This window comes from Aethalodelphis obliquidens, unplaced genomic scaffold (assembly GCF_003676395.1).
Source record: "Aethalodelphis obliquidens isolate GAN/ISIS:26980383/991018 unplaced genomic scaffold, ASM367639v1 scaffold24, whole genome shotgun sequence".
NCBI classification, from domain to species: Eukaryota; Metazoa; Chordata; class Mammalia; order Artiodactyla; family Delphinidae; genus Aethalodelphis; species Aethalodelphis obliquidens.
This window is the reverse complement of record NW_020837968.1, coordinates 7896724-7912964: the sequence shown is the minus strand read 5'-3', so window position 1 is coordinate 7912964 and position 16241 is coordinate 7896724. Positions and strand designations below refer to the sequence as shown.

Here is a 16241-nt window from a genome sequence, read left to right as displayed (position 1 = left end):
AATCACAGAGGAAACAAACCTCATCTTAAATATACTTTTCTAAATGCCCTAAAACCTTAGCTTCAACCCTGTAATTTTGCAGCTTCAATTTCCTTAATAATATACGGGTAAAGTAAAACAAGCAAGCAAGCAAAAACATAGCTGCAAACTATTTTACATTCTTTTAATGGAGATAAGGGGTCTCTTTCCTGCTCTTGAATCTGAGCAGGATTGCTACTGCTTTGATCAAAAAAAGATGGTGTTTTAAGTTCCAACTGTTCTCAACACTCCACTTATTCTTCTGATTAAGTGGAGCGGGTCCCTCGGGGGTCAGAAGCCACCATGCTGAGGGCGGCGTGGAGGGCGCTGAGTTCGATTCGGACCCAGGCAGTGACTCAGGCCCCAGTCCTCGGGCTGCTGGGTGGAGGGTGCGCCAAGCTTCTCTCCATCCAGCGGGACCTTCGCTCAAGTCCTGGAGGTCTTATCCTCTGGGCCACCCGCAGATATGCCACCCAGACACCAGTCCAGCCCAGCCATGAAGATGACCTGTCCCCTTCTATGCTGCTCAAGGACTACCAGGACATCCCTGGAATTGAGAAGGTTGATGATGTCGTGAAAAAACTCTTATCTTTGGAAATGGCCAACCAGAAAGAGAAGCTAAAAATCAAGAAAGAGCAGTTGATGAACAAGGTCGTGGAAAAGCCTAAGGACACCAGCTCCCTGGAGGCTCGAATTGTTGCGTTGACTGTCAAGATCCGCAGTTGTGAAGAACACATGAAGAAACATCGAAAGGACAAAGCCCACAAGCGCTATCTGATGATGAGCATTGACCAGAGGAAAAAGCTGCTCAAAAACCTCCGCAAGACCAACTATACTGTCTTTGAGAAGACATGCAGGGAGCTGGGGATTGAGTACACCTTTCCCCCTCTGTACTACTGAAAAACCCACCGCCGCTGGGTGACCAAAAAGGCTCTGTGCATTCGGGTTTTCCAAGAGGCTCAAAAGCTGGAGAAGCAAAACAGGGCCTTAAAAGCTGCAGCTGCAGCAGTCCGGAAACAAGTCCAGAAGAACCCAGAGAGCCCTTCCAAAACTGGACCAGAGGCAATCAAAGAAAACCAATAAATGTTAAAATTAAAAAAAAAAAAAAAAAGGGATATCTTCTGCTTTGCCTCATAGCCATGTATTTGGTAATAAGAATAGCAACTAAATTTTTTATACTGAATATCAATTTCTCAAATAGATAAATAGGCAAATGTATGAGGATTATAGATGGGGCCCCTTATAAGAAAGCTTTTGCCTTCTTAAAAATTGGAAGACGTATATTTGCAATATATATGACTCTTACAAAAAATTCAAATGACTTTATTAACTTTCAGTCAGAAGGAATGCTTATTATAATACTACATTCTTTTAATAAATGTTATTAAAAGACATATAAAAGATATAAAATGTTATTAAAATGAATTTAAAAATCTATAATATTTAAAATGATGCTCTTTACAAAAATATTCATGAATTAAGTAAGATGCATTGTTTAGTTCTATATTTTGTTCAAAGTAATTTTATTTAAATATAGGAATTAAAAAGTATATACCTCTGGCTTTGATTTTATTTCACTAGGTGTCAGGAGCTCAGCTGAGCTGGGTGAGAGGGGAGCTGCCAGGTATCAGGGTAGCCAGTTAAGGCAACAAGGCAGAAATGAAAGAGTTAAGACTTTAATCACTTACTACAATGACATAAGAGAAAGGCTCATGACTCCATTGCATTTTACCCCATGAAATGGAGTATGGAGCCAGGTAGGTCAATGCTTTTCACCCCACTTTGGAGGGGGCCCCAAACAAAAGGCTCCAGCAGTTTTATGAACCCTGAGTTGGGGGTAGGGGTGAGGATGGGGGTGTGGCACAACCTAGGGAGGTCCAGGCATGGGAAAGTAGTGAGTATTGAATCAGAGTTGGGGAAAAGTTATCTTCAAGGTTTTCCCTTCCCTCCCCATGTGGAGGCCTGTCTCTGCCCAAGGCCTTAGCTAGAGACCCAGGAATGAATGAGAGGAGGTTAGGAATTTAAATACACAAAGAGCAGATCCACCAGAATGCCTGAAGGGACTTCCCTGGTCGGTGTGCAGCCAGATGGAAATATACAGTTGTATCATTCTTTTTTGTTTTTAATTAATTTTTATTGGAGTATAGTTGATTTACAATGTTGTGTTAGTTTCTGCTGTGCAATGAATCAGTTATATATATATATATATATATATATATATATATATCCAAAAAATATATATATATCCAACATATATATATGTTATATATATATATCCACTCTTTTTTAGATTCTTTTCCCATATAGGCCATTACAGAGTATTGAGTAGAGTTCCCTGTGCTATACAGTAGATTCTTATTAGTTATCTATTTTATATATAGTAGTGTGTATATTGTCAATCCCAGTCTCCCAATTTATCCCTCCTCCACTTTCCTCCTTGGCAACCATAAGTTTGTGACTCTATTTCTTGTATTAGGAATTGTATCATTCCTAATATTGACAATCAACTAACATTTATTGAGCAAATGCTATTACTGTTTCACAAATATTATTTCCTGTTGTTACTTAATTGAGTCCTCATGAAACCATGCAAGTTTGGTCATATATCAGCCCAAATCTTGAGACTATTAAAGGGCAGCTCAGAATTGTCAAGACACTCGCCCTAGGTTACACACTACTCAAGGGCTGAAACCACTTTGATCTCATTTCTGTTCTATTCAGTAATGTTTTATCACTACATATCTGCTTAGGGCACAAAACACTCCAAATGATAGATAATCCATGACAATGTAAATAGCTACTGTGTACATATTTCTCTCACTTTTTTGCAGTTTTTTTTTTCTAGTGTCCAGAGACCTCTTTTGAACTGATAGGAAATAGCAGGCATACAATTCAGAGGGATAAACTTTGTCATGATAAGAAAATGATGTATCTGAGATTTTATTGTTGATACTGGTTCAGCATTTTCTTCTTCAAATTTTTTTTTAATAATAACTTATTTACTTATTTTTGTCTGTGTTGGGGCTTCATTTCTGTGCGAGGACTTTCTCCAGTTGCGGCAAGCAGGGGCCACTCTTCATCGCAGTGTGCGGGCCTCTCACTATCGCGGCCTCTCTTGTTGCGGAGCACAGGTTCCAGACGCGCACGCAGGCTCAGTAGTTGTGGCTCACGAGCCTAGTTGCTCCGTGGCATGTGCGACCTTCACAGACCAGGGCTTGAACCCTTGTCCCCTGCATTGGCAGGCAGATTCTCAACCACTGCGCCAACAGGGAAGCCCTTCTTCTTCAATTTTAATATAGGTTTTTGGTTGAGCTTAGAACATTTATTTCCATTACATGAAAATAACTCTCTCCTGTAGTTAAATACATTTTGGAATTGCATTTATTATTAGGGGATAGGATTCTAAAAAAGACAAGGGTGGCCCTTTAGGTGTTTAGATACCTGGTGACATTATCGTGTATGTTTTCTTTCTTATATCTTTGTGTTGATGAAAGTAGGAGCTGGGTGTAGAAAAAATGAGCAATATGCTGCTTGTGTTCTGAAGCTGCTTAACATGTAGAGAAATAAATAAACAAGTATTTAAGCAATTATACAAAGAAGTAAATAATAAAACAATGGTGGGATGCTATTGAAATGCATAGGCTGGAAACAACCCCTATATAGAAAACATGGAATTGTTGACCAAATTATTAGCATGAGGCAGCTATAAAAGTAGTTATTTGGAATAAAGGTATTCTAAGAAAATGGAATACCGTGTGTCCAATACTGGAAAAAAAATATCAAGAATAGCTGAATAGAGAAAATACAAATTATAAATAGTTTTAATTTTCACTTTTGATTCTTTTAGATCTTAATAAATAAGCATTTGTTTTGTTGTTCGTTTTTAGATCACTGAGTTTATCATTTTTATTTCATTTTGAAAAGCTTGGCTATTATTTTCTCAATTATTTTTAGTATCTTTATTCTCATTCTGGAATACCAATTACATATATATTAGATCATTTACTCTTTTCCAAGTTCCACCTAGGATTTGTCCCTGTGTATTTATTTATTTTAGCTTCTTTCTGTGATTTTATTTCATAGATTCTATTGTTAGATCTCCAATTTGAATAATTATTAATTCTTCAGTGAAATATCAATTTCACAAGTTATATTTTTATCTTTAGAAAACTTTTGCCTATTTTTCTTTTAACCTTTGCCTATTTTTAAACTCTTTATTATATACATGCTTTCATGTAAATCTCGAAGCATATTAATGATAACTTTTTATTTCTTTTCTGCTAATCCCATCGTTTCGGTTTCTGTTTTCCGATTTGTCTCCTTGCTATGGGTCATATTTTTTTGCTTCCTCACCTAATACATTTCTTTGATGTCAAAAATGATAAATTTTATGTTGCCAAATACCTGATGCTGTTGTATTCTTTTAAGGAAAGTTGCAATTTTTTTTTTTTTTTTTGCTGTACACGGGCCTCTCACTGTTTTGGCCTCTTCCGTTGCGGAGCACAGGCTCCGGATGCGCAGGCTCAGCAGCCATGGCTCATGGGCCCAGCCGCTCCGCGGCATGTGGGATCTTCCTGGACCGGGGCACGAACCCATGTACCCTGCATCGGCAGGCGGACTCTCAACCACTGCGCCACCAGGGAAGCCCAGAAAGTTGCAATTTTTATTGATAGACATCTAAGTTATTTAAACATGAATTTTAACAGCCCGAGGCTCTTTTTTTATTATTTTGGACAAATCAGAGTAGTCTTTACTTTGTGGCTCATTCAGCCCCGTTACTCTGATGAGACTCTTCTGGGCTTTCTGTTGAATGTCTCCTATGCTTAACAAGGTCTCTACACTTAGGCAGTTGGCATGTCCAACAATTTCTGGCCCCTTTTGAGTATGGTAATTCTTTCAACTTACAGCTCCTAGGTAGTCGTTTTTTTACCTAGAAGTTAATTTTTGTCTGGCATTTTGGAAATTTCATCTGACAAACTCATAGATTAGTATCTAGGCAAAGACTCAAGTGGATCCCTATGTAGAGTTTTTTTTTTAAAGCTCTTCTGCTAAACTGCTCCCTTTTCTGTGGTCCTCTCTCTCATACATTCCAGCCTTCTTAGGTTCCCTGAACCTCTTATCTTTCTCTTCAGTTCAACAAAACTGTCTCGGTCTGTGTCCTCTCGCTCACTGGAAGTCCATAGCAATGATTTCCTTCTCTCAACAATCATAAATTTATGCTGGCTCTTTTGCAATGGCTGAAAACTCTTGCTTCCTATATTTTTGCCCATCTTTCTAGTTATTTACAGTGGGAGTGTCAGTAGAGATTCTGATACTACCTCATAACTACAAGTGAAATTTTCAATATCTTTTTATAGGGAAAGTAGTTAGAAAATGAATTTATTTGTGAAGACGTCACATTTTTTACTCAGGAGAGAGAGAAAGAGAGGGAGAGAGAGAGGAAGGAAGCTGGAGGACATAATTATTTTAATTATTTCTGTCTTATCCATAAGTGGTAAAGTAAGTCTAGTAGACATATAAGTGGACAGTATGAGTAATTATTTCTGAATTTCAAATCACTAAGACCTGCAATGCCTAGATTTTTGCATGATTCCCAAGAGGATTTCCCTCAGTTTATTGGTGTCCAATGATGATAAAAAGATGCCTCTGCTATCATTTCACCTGCTTGGACACTAACATGTGTGGGCATGTAGTCTTCCTTTCTCTGTCAGTATCCTTCACACATCTTTTTTCAATTCTGTCTTCCTCTTTCCTCAGTATAAGAACCATACCTAGAATTATTTTAGTATGATCAGTGAGAAAAAATGAGTGGACTCTGCCTCTAGTCAGTGCAGGAATTCATTGTTCCCTCAGTTATTCCACATGTTTTATCTGGCATTTAATGAAAAAAATGTTAATCTTAGTAGACAATGACAAATACATAAAATACGTTTTATAATATTTGACTATACAGTTGATCCAAAATCCTTTTAAATAACCTGAAATCTGTTTCAGCATATTAATTGTATGATATTATTTAATACTATTAGTAAGCAGAATATAAGAAAACACTGTCTGGGTTTTCAATAATACAATGCTATTATTCATTTATAAAGAAATGCATGCACCTTTTTAAAGGAAGATTGTTACGATGTTCCAGTTACATAGGCAGGAGAAAGGTGGTTATATAACTAATTCAATATTAGAAAAAATTAAACTTTTAATCACTTAATGTGTATCCTAAATCACATAAATTATACTTTTCAGAGTTCAAATTAGAAACCAAGCTAAATAATATTTTTAATGATTGAAAATATTTTTAACAAAAGTGTACTTCTATATCTGTTTTCTTTTCTCTTTTTTTTTAGAATAGTGAAACTATAGAATAGAAAACACTTGATTTTTTTCACAACATTTATGGTAATCATAGCTGTGTCTAACTGCATGTAGGCCTCCTGATAGCTGCAGTTTAATATTCATTGGGCATGTTAAGTACATATTGTATTACTTTAAATATTAATTTCTTTAGATTTTTGTCCTCAACAATTAAATATTTAAAATTAGATACACTGCAACAAATTTAATGTGTTTCTATCATTGATAATATATCATATTTTTATTTGTCACTTTATTTTTTTCCTTTCAATCGATCTTCACTTACTACTGTTTACCAGTACTTATGTTATTTACTAAGTTGACAAAAGTTATTAGAAGATTTTTAAGATCTCATTAATACATTGTCAGAAACAACAGATGCAGGAAAGAATCAAATTATGGTGGTTATTACCCTGAAGTAAGATTCTGTGTCAAAAGTTAATTTTCTTTATTGTTTCTTTAAGGTTTTGTAATGTAAAATATAATAATACATGAATACCAATTTTGAAGTATTAGTGGCTCCTGGCAACCTTGAAAATGAATTATGATTCATTTTTCTCCTCCATAATCTGAAGAAAACTGAACACTGCAGTAAAATAATGGAACCTGATGCCTTTCAAATAGTGTACAGACTTGGCCCATTTTTCCTCTTCTCTGTAACAATAAATTATCATTAAAAGACGAAGTGAATCAGCTATATGTATACATATATCCCCTCCTTCTTGGACCTCCCTCCCTCACCCCCATCCAACCCATCTAGAGCACCGAAGCTGACCTCCCTGCACCATACAGAAGGTTCCTACTAGCTATCTGTTTTACACATGGTAGTGTATATATGTCAGTCCCAATCTCCCAATTCATCCCACCCCCGTCTTCGCCCCCTCTCCCCCAACCCCCGGTGTTCACCGGTCCTTTCTCTATGTCTGCGTCTCTATTCCTGCTCTACAAATAAGGGACCATTTTGTTGAGATGAGATGCTGTTTACGTGCTCTGTAATTTCTAAATATCTGATTCTCGTCTTTACCTATAGTAGGAAACCTCAAGTAATAAGATCATCCTTTAACATCAGAAATAATCTCTTGATCAGAACCTTGTTACAAAAAATAAAGTATTATATAATAATGAAACTTCTACACTCTAGCCTGAATATATAAAAATTATCATATAGGTAAATTAAATGTAATTCTTATATATGCAAACTCATGGAACTATGAACATACAGTATTAATTAGCAGTCCTTTCTTAGGAGCTGAAATAAAAGACAATTCAAATGATTGCAATAAAAGTTGTTTTTGCCATTATTATCATTATTATATCCTGCTTCTGTGAAGTCATCTCATGTGCTTGCATGTATCTCACACTGCTCCCACAAGAATGGCTGCAACATTTTTTCATATAAATGTTTAAAGTTTGTATTTTAAATCCAGAGTTCATACTTTTTCTTAAAACGTTTTAGTAACTTTAATAACTTCTGTTAAAAGACATCCAGCTGTTTATCCTAGGAAGGGAAGAAAGTGCTTGTTTATTTGCACAGTGCTTCATATCTAAGCCCTATTTCCTCATTGGGAGACTCTATGGTCTGAGGCATGGTGCAGTATTTTGTGTGAGATAGACTTAACTGGAAATTCAGTCATGTGTATTAACCACCAGAGCTTTTAGTATTTAAAAAAAAAAATCTCCCATTGCTACCTGAGTTTTATTAACCATTATATATCCGTTTCATGACATCACTGTACAGACATTTTAGCACATGAAAAACTTGAAAATTCTTTTAAAATTTGAAATCCAAGTTATTTTTCTAACTGCACAGTGTGGTTATATGTGGCTATTAGATTATAAAAATTTATTTTCTTAGACTATTTCATCTTCATGTTCTTTAAGCTAGTCAAAGAAATAATTTTTTCTACATTTCTAGGAGACTATAAGTCAAAAAACTTCTTAAAACTTCAGAGAATACATTAGTCAACGATTCCTTAAGGCATAAAATAAATTTAATGTATCCACTCAAATAACTCTTCTTGTAATATCTGATATATTATTAAGTGTTTAGATGTATATAAATCATCATCTCTCAGACATTCCCACCTATTTCTTGCCCTTCTCTTGAAAACTGTTTTCACAACATCTGCTTAAGTCTTCCATGAAATATGGCCAACAGGAATTCCTGCTGATAGCCTGAGGGACAAAAGAAGGGGAGAGCCAGGTATTTTTGTCTTTTATATGTGTATATCTCTGGCCTATTCCAATAGTGGCTGCTTTTCCTCCATGCTGTCTGTTCTTTACAAGACAATTCCTCCTTCCATAACCCCAGATCCCCATTGCCTTTGAAAGAATGTTACATTCTGTAATATGACCTCACTTTGTAGGCCATATTTGTATTAATATTCTATTAATATTACCTCCTCCAATTCCAAAAAGTGATATGTTACTCTAGATAATGTTTGAGCTGCTTCAGCACTCTGTTTGACTCTTCATCTCTTTTTATAACATGTATGATAAGTTCCTTACATTATATTACTTGTCATTAAAATACCCAGAACATTTCCAGAAAATGTTTCAGAAAACAGATCCTCGTAATGTCTTGTTGGGATTATGTGGTTAACCAGCTTGAGGGATTTCTTTATTAGAATTACTTGCATTGAAAAAAAAAAAAACAGAATCAGTTTAATGTAGTAATAGTGTAATTACATAATTTATAACTTACTGTGATTGTATAGTGTGTGCCATTTTGCTGATCCGAAACCCCATTTTTCAGTCTGCTTTTCCCAGCATGGATCTGGGAGGAGTTAGGCAAAAGAGAAACATGGTATTTGGAAGATGAAAGTAAAGCAGTCACCATGGATAGACATGGTGAGATAAAACCCAGAGGAGCTGGATGGTTCCATATGTGTCTTTCATAACTTGCCAGCTTCATATCTATGTCCACTTCTGAATTCTAGACCTGCTGACTGATAGTAACCTAGGCACACCACCAAAAGAGGAGGCGAAAAGGCTCACAGATTAACTCAACCACTTCCATTTGCAGTCCCACTGTGGTAGCTGAGCAAGTCTTGCTACAGATTTGCCTCCAGGCTCCAGCTTGTTCATCTATACTATTGCTTTAGAAAGCCTGGATAGTAATTTTTTCTAAACCTCCCTACCACCAACTTCTCTTTCCAGATTTTATTTTTATAGTTCTTCCCATAATTATATAAAATCTAATTGTATAAGCTCTAATTCCTCTAATGCATACCCTTGTAAAATAATGATCATAGTGTATTTCTGGGATTGAGCCCTGATAGAATTAGTTGTGGTTAGTTGTATGAGCCGGTTGAAGGAAAGATTAGGAACGTCAAGCAAACACTGAACTTAATTTGAAGAGTAATAACAGAGATTTCCAGGGCTATGACAAGTGATGTGATATCTGCTTTTGATGTTTCCAGAGAACTTGAAGAAAAAAATGATAATGGAGAAATAATCATTCCAAAAAACAAACAAACCAAAAAAACCCCTCAGATTTGTATACAAATGCAAATCTCAAGGCAGACTTAAAAATTAAGGGTTACATTAAGTAATTAATTGGGAATTAGTAGGCACCTCAAATTTGAGTTGCAAGTATTGTACCCCTAATCCTTTGAAACTCCATTTGTCAGAGGAAATATTCCTCTTCACTTATGTCAAAAAACTACCCTCAGCTTGCTCATACATATTGTAGTGGTCACACCTGAGACTTGTCTTGCAAGAGATGCCTATTTTCCTCAAGTCCTGTTTCATCTTCTCTTTGCCCCTATACCCATGACTAGAAAAGTATCCTTGTGAAGAATATCGAGGTCTATTTTAAGATGAGAAAGCTTATACATCAAATAATTGCATTATCAAGCTACCTTTCAATATGAGAAACCTGTATAATATGTATGGGAATGGAATCTAAGTTTGTTAGCCCAAGGATGAAATACAACACCAGAACATATAGAATTTATAATACTGTATTTTTTTTTACTTTATTTATTTATTTTTGGCTGCATTGGGTCTTTGTTGCTGCCCGCGATTTCTCTAGTTGCAGCAAGCGGAGGCTACTCTTCATTGCGCAGGCTTCTCATTGCGGTGGCTTTTCTTGTGGAGCACGGGCTCTAGGTGCACGAGCTTCAGTAGTTGTGGCACAGGGGCTCAGTAGTTGTGGCTCACGGGCTCAGTAGTTGTGGCTGGCGGGCTCTAGAGCACAGGCTCAGTAGTAGTGGCACACAGGCTTAATTGCTTCGCTGCTGCCCGCAAGATTTCTCTAGTTGCAGCAAGCAGAGGCTACTCTTCATTGCGCAGGCTTCTCATTGCGGTGGCTTTTCTTGTGGAGCACGGGCTCTCGGTGCGTGAGCTTCAGTAGTTGTGGCACAGGGGCTCAGTAGTTGTGGCTCACGGGCTCAGTAGTTGTGGCTGGCAGGCTCTAGAGCACAGGCTCAGTAGTTGTGGCACACAGGCTTAGTTGCTCCGCGGCATGTGGGATCTTCCCGGACCAGGGCTCGAACCCGTGTGCCCTGCATTGGCAGGTGGATTCTTAACCACTGTGCCACCAGGGAAGCTCTATAATATTGTATTTTCCCAAGATCCTAGATTGAATATGCTTCATTTACGTATTTAATTGACTGTAAATTAGTAAGATTGGTCTCTGGTAAATATCATGGGAAGTCAATATGACAGAATTCCCATAATGTAAAGGAGAGTGTAGAAAAAAATGTGAAGAGTGGAGACCAAGGATGGTGGTCAGAGATGCCACCATTAAAATGGGCCCCTGATATCACTGGGAGAGATGAGATTTCAGATTGACATACCCAAGAAGGTAAAGGTTGGATGGGTAATTACTGCCCATTACTGTAATGGGCAGGAGAGGCAGAAGGATTCTCAGTGTACTCTGACCCATAGGAACTGTGGTGGTTGGAAACTGAATATAAAATCCTTAAGAGCAAAATGCTATTTAATCTAATTTAACTAGAGTTTCCTAACCAAAATTTTTTATAGTAACATTAAAATGCTTGTGTTATTCCATATGCAGTGACTTTGCTGAAACAAATTAATATGCATCATGGGATGCAATATGAAGACGATAAATGTGCTGCTTCCTCTTCAAGGAAGATCAGAAGGACTTTGCTTTTATTTGACAGGGACAGCAATACCTTCATTGTCTTCCCAAAGACTATGTTGACTATCCTATTTAATGTAATATAATTCACTGGAAGGGTGATTGCCTAAATGTCACTAAAAATAGCAAATTGATGATTGTATGGTGATATAGGAAGCAGAACTAGTAAATTATATTTCTCTCAAAGTAGCTGGACCTGTTCTTGTTTTTGAAGCTAAGAATACTTATTGTAACAGTGATCCTGTTATCAGTTTCACAGGAAGGCTACTTCCAAAGCACATAATTAAACAGGCAGAAATGATATCATAGCAATCACATTTTTTTTCAATTTTCTCCTATAGCAAGTGCAGATATACACACATCTCCCAAACACTTTCTATTTAAACTGCCTTTGGTCCCTGAGATTTCTTTTAACATTGCAGATATGAATGACTCCCAAAACATTTTTTTAGGATACATGATAATAGCATTTCATTAAACACATTAAAGGGCATGAACTGGGGGTTAAAGTAAAATAAATGGTGCTGATATCTGATCAGGTGAAATACCCTCATAAAATAAGTTTAGGAAAAGATATCTCTTATATAGTTCATTACTATCCACCTACTAACAGGCAGATAGAACAAAGTGACAGGAGCTTAGAAGAGGGGTTTCCTGGGATCATTTAGAGAAGCCAGAGTAGAATATCTTTGGAGAGCTTTATTGGAAGTACATATACTAGAACTAGTCGAAGGATTATCAAGCAACAACCAAGAGGTTGTCATATTAGAAATATGTAATAGTTCTACTATTATTTTGCTCTGAAATTAATGGAGACAGAGGAAATATCACAATATAAAATAAAGTTATTAAAGGCACAGATATATACTAAGGATAAACTTTTTACTTATTCTAGCATTATGTCATATGGACTTTTAGCAACTGTAGTGGGAGGAATGGTAGAGTCTCAAAAGATATGCATACCTGGAACATGTAAATGTGATCTTACATGGAAACTTTACAGGTGTAATTCAAGACCTTGAGATGAAATCGTCCTGGATTGGGGCTGACCCATGGTTTTCTTTCAAGGATTAATTTTGACAGCATTCATAAATGTTTGACTTCTGTTCTACTTCATACTAGTTGCTCTGTAAATGTGTGTTCGTTTCTCCTCTATAGAGACTACCTCCTTTTTAGTAATTTAATAATGTTACAGATACTTTAACCAAGCTATACAGCTATGTAGGGATACAAGTGTAACTAAATCTGGAAAAAACTCTGTTCAAAACTTCCTCAATCAGTAAGACTTTCAAGGTCAGTACATGTAACACAGAACCTCATGAACAGCAGACCTCTTTGAACAGTTAATTAATGACCATGCCTACTTCTCTACTTATCTCTTGTACAAGGCTTCCAAGTGATAGGCAACAAGATTGTGGAACTAAAGTGTCTGTGAGCTGTGGATTTAAATGATGTGAAATAAAGTATAGTTAAAAACAGAGAGGCTGAAATATATTGATAGCTTGGATAGTATGTAATAATGATATAAGTAGAGAGATAGTACTATATCAATTAGTTAAGTGAATTTAATTGTTTTAGACCTATTCCTAGGAGTGGAGATAGATGGGAAACCAGAATGTTTAACATCTTTATTTTAGCCAATCGAACTTTGTAATTGAAAAAGATGAAACTCCTGCCTCAGTACCATTCTAGTAGCAGTGTGATCCTTCTTGCTCCTTTTTATACTGCTTATGTATTTGTCTTAGAGATCTTATAGTAAACTTTTATGAGAATGTGAAGCATATTATGAGATGCTTGAGAGTATGAGTAATTTCTTACTCAGCTTGGTGTCTGTAGCAGGCCATACAGATCTGCTACCTATAGCAGGATGCAATCAACTTGTGCTCTATGACTGGATGCAGGTGGAAAGAATAGAAAAATACATGAAAATGATGACCAGGAAATATATCTCTCTCTGAAGCAAAGAAGACAGCTACTTTTTATATCATAATGTTAAATGTTTGTTGCAGATATAATGTTTATATAAGTTGTTAGGAAAGGAGATAATTACTTGATTGAGGAATGCACATAAGAGCATGCATATTCTCATCACTTAGACTTTATGGTTTTACATGCACATATAGATATGATTTAACCATGTTCTATTGTTTAATCAAATACTTTATGTCATTGCTCATTTTTTTGTTAGCTAGGACTGTAAGTTTTTATGTCAGATATGTTAAAAGCTAAATTATGTTCATACATAAGCCATCATAATTTCTTTTACCTACTTCATACACATATACACATACACACACACAAATTTGAAGCTGTATATTAGATACATGAAGTTCAGAATTTTATATCTTCTCTTTTATAATTATATGCTACTTTTACTCTTCCTATTTATATGTTTTGCCTGAGATTCAATTTTCTTTTACATTAAATATTGCTTAACCATGTTTAATTGATGAATATTTTGTTTATTTTATATTTTATATGTTTTTCATAGTATTATTAAATTTTTTGATGCACAATTGCTCTAGGTGCTATAGATGTAGCATGTAGATACATTTTTATTTCCTCATTTTGTTCTTTTTACCATGCTTTTACAGTTTTTCTTTTAAAAATTAAGCACAAGGCAGATTATGCTTTTTAAGCAGTCTTTTGTTGGTTTTTAAAATTGTTATATAGTAAATTACATTATACACTGTGATAAAGACAAAATATGGAAATTTCAAAGAATTAGACCAAACCCTCTGTATCCAGGAAATCAAATGGACCAGTTCCTTAGAAACCCACACAGTGTGCCTTTCATATACACATCACACTTCCATCCTCCAAAAGCTAACCACTAATATAGATTTTTATTTAAAAAATTTGTTTTATTTAATGTGTTACCACATATATATCTCTATATTAATTTTTTTAGTTTTATCTGTGTTTGAACATTATACAATGGCGAAATATTCTATGATTTTTCCTGTAGTTTGCTCTTGTTAAGTTTTCTTGTATTTAAAAGATATTTTCACATATATTTATAAGATTTTGTATGATTCTCTTCAGGATGTCTTTCCCCCTCCCCCCAGATTTATTAAGGTATAATTGACAGATAAATGTTATACATACATAAGATATAACACTTGATGTGTATTACATACGTCTTCTTACCTATGTGCTTAAAGAAGCTTCTGACTAGAAGTGACATTTCATTGGCAAAAAAAAAATCATATAAATTTAAAGGAATGGGGACAAACATTCTTACCATGTGACTAGGAAAATCTTATTATAGATGAAATATAACTTATGAAATTATTCCATTGGGCTTGACTTTTTCATACCATGTGTTGTTGTTAAGCTCAAATTTAGATGAAAGTGCTTAACAGATACTAAAAATAAAATATTTATAACCTTCCCTGCTTATATCAAAGGCTTGTATACTAAGAAAAGTTTCTGGACCAAGGAAGTCTAAATCTATAAATAATTAAAAAGACATAAAATTTTTATATTAAAATGTTTGCATAGTATGAAATGTAAAGTGTGAAGTAATTGATGAAAAATAAGACACAATGAATATTTTAAGTTATATCCAAACAAAATTTTACTGCTTCTTCAGATGACAAGAAAATGATAAAATAGTTCAACACTAGAAATGAATAATTTGAAACATATCACAAAACTTTGAGAAGCATTTAGCTTTTTTTTTTTTTGCTTCCAACTGCCTCGACCTTTTTTAAAAATTTTGTTTTATTTATTTATTTTATACAGCAGGTTCTTATTAGTTACCTATCTTATACATATTAGTGTATATATGTCAACCCCAATCTCCCAATTCATCCCACACACACCCCAGCATTTAGCTTTAATGATTAAAAAACTCAATATCCTTTTGTTTTTTTTTTTAGGTTTTATGTGTGGAAGGAAAAATATGATTTAAAATAAACACTTGGATTCTAAACCCTACATTAACCCAGTCTCCAAAAGAAATGAATAGTTTGTCCTTGTTATTAATAATTTAGAGTGTGACCTTTTACTACTCATTAGAAAGGCATTTGATTTTAAATGACTGTTCTCATATTTTTAATCAGGCAAATTCAAGTCAAAGGATTATTGGGTAAGAATAATGTTTGACATGGAAACTTTTCTGAATTCAAAAAAATATTTGACTTAAAAATCTCTTAATGGATAGACAAGGATAAATGAATCAGAGGTGTCCTTGAGGTGTATCAGTTTTTCTCCCTCCTTGGCTATTAATTGCCAGCCCCAAATTAGTATGTGGAGATGGCTCTGCAGACAGCTGGCCAGTAAAAGAGATGATGGGCTCCAGCTGTGCTGAGAGGAAAGGGAATTAAAGGATAGTAAATGGAAATTCACTCATTCCTGTGTCAAAGTATTTTAAAACCAGTGGTATTAAGATCTATTCTCATATGCATCAGTGACAAGGGTGAACCTACGTATTGGGCATCAGTCAAGAGAATTCAGAGATACTCGAGGTACTGCATGTGCACACACAAAAAGCAGAATTTCATAAAACTTAACAAAACATAAATCTAATCAGTGTAATCATATTTGGAACCTACGAATTACTGTCTTAACCTACTGTCTTAATCTACTCTTAACAAGATGCCATAAACTGGGTGGCTTATAAACAACAGAACTGTATTTCTTATAATTCTGGGGGCTAACAAGTCTAAGATCAAGATGCTGGGAGATTCTGATGAGGGCTCTCTTCCTCATTCACAGACTACTGTCTTTTCACTGTGTCCTCAAATGGCAGAAG

The 16241-nt window shown here is 35.3% G+C and overlaps 1 protein-coding gene across 1 annotated transcript; it reads left to right on the top strand.

Annotated features, from left to right (window-relative positions):
• The first annotated feature begins 306 nt into the window (after window positions 1-306).
• LOC113628668 (28S ribosomal protein S15, mitochondrial-like) lies at window positions 307-1129 on the top strand. Its single transcript, XM_027122486.1, is given in 1 exon segment — window positions 307-1129. A coding segment is annotated over 1 exon segment (780 nt). The 5' UTR covers window positions 307-321; the 3' UTR covers window positions 1102-1129.
• Window positions 1130-16241: the final 15112 nt, after the last annotated feature.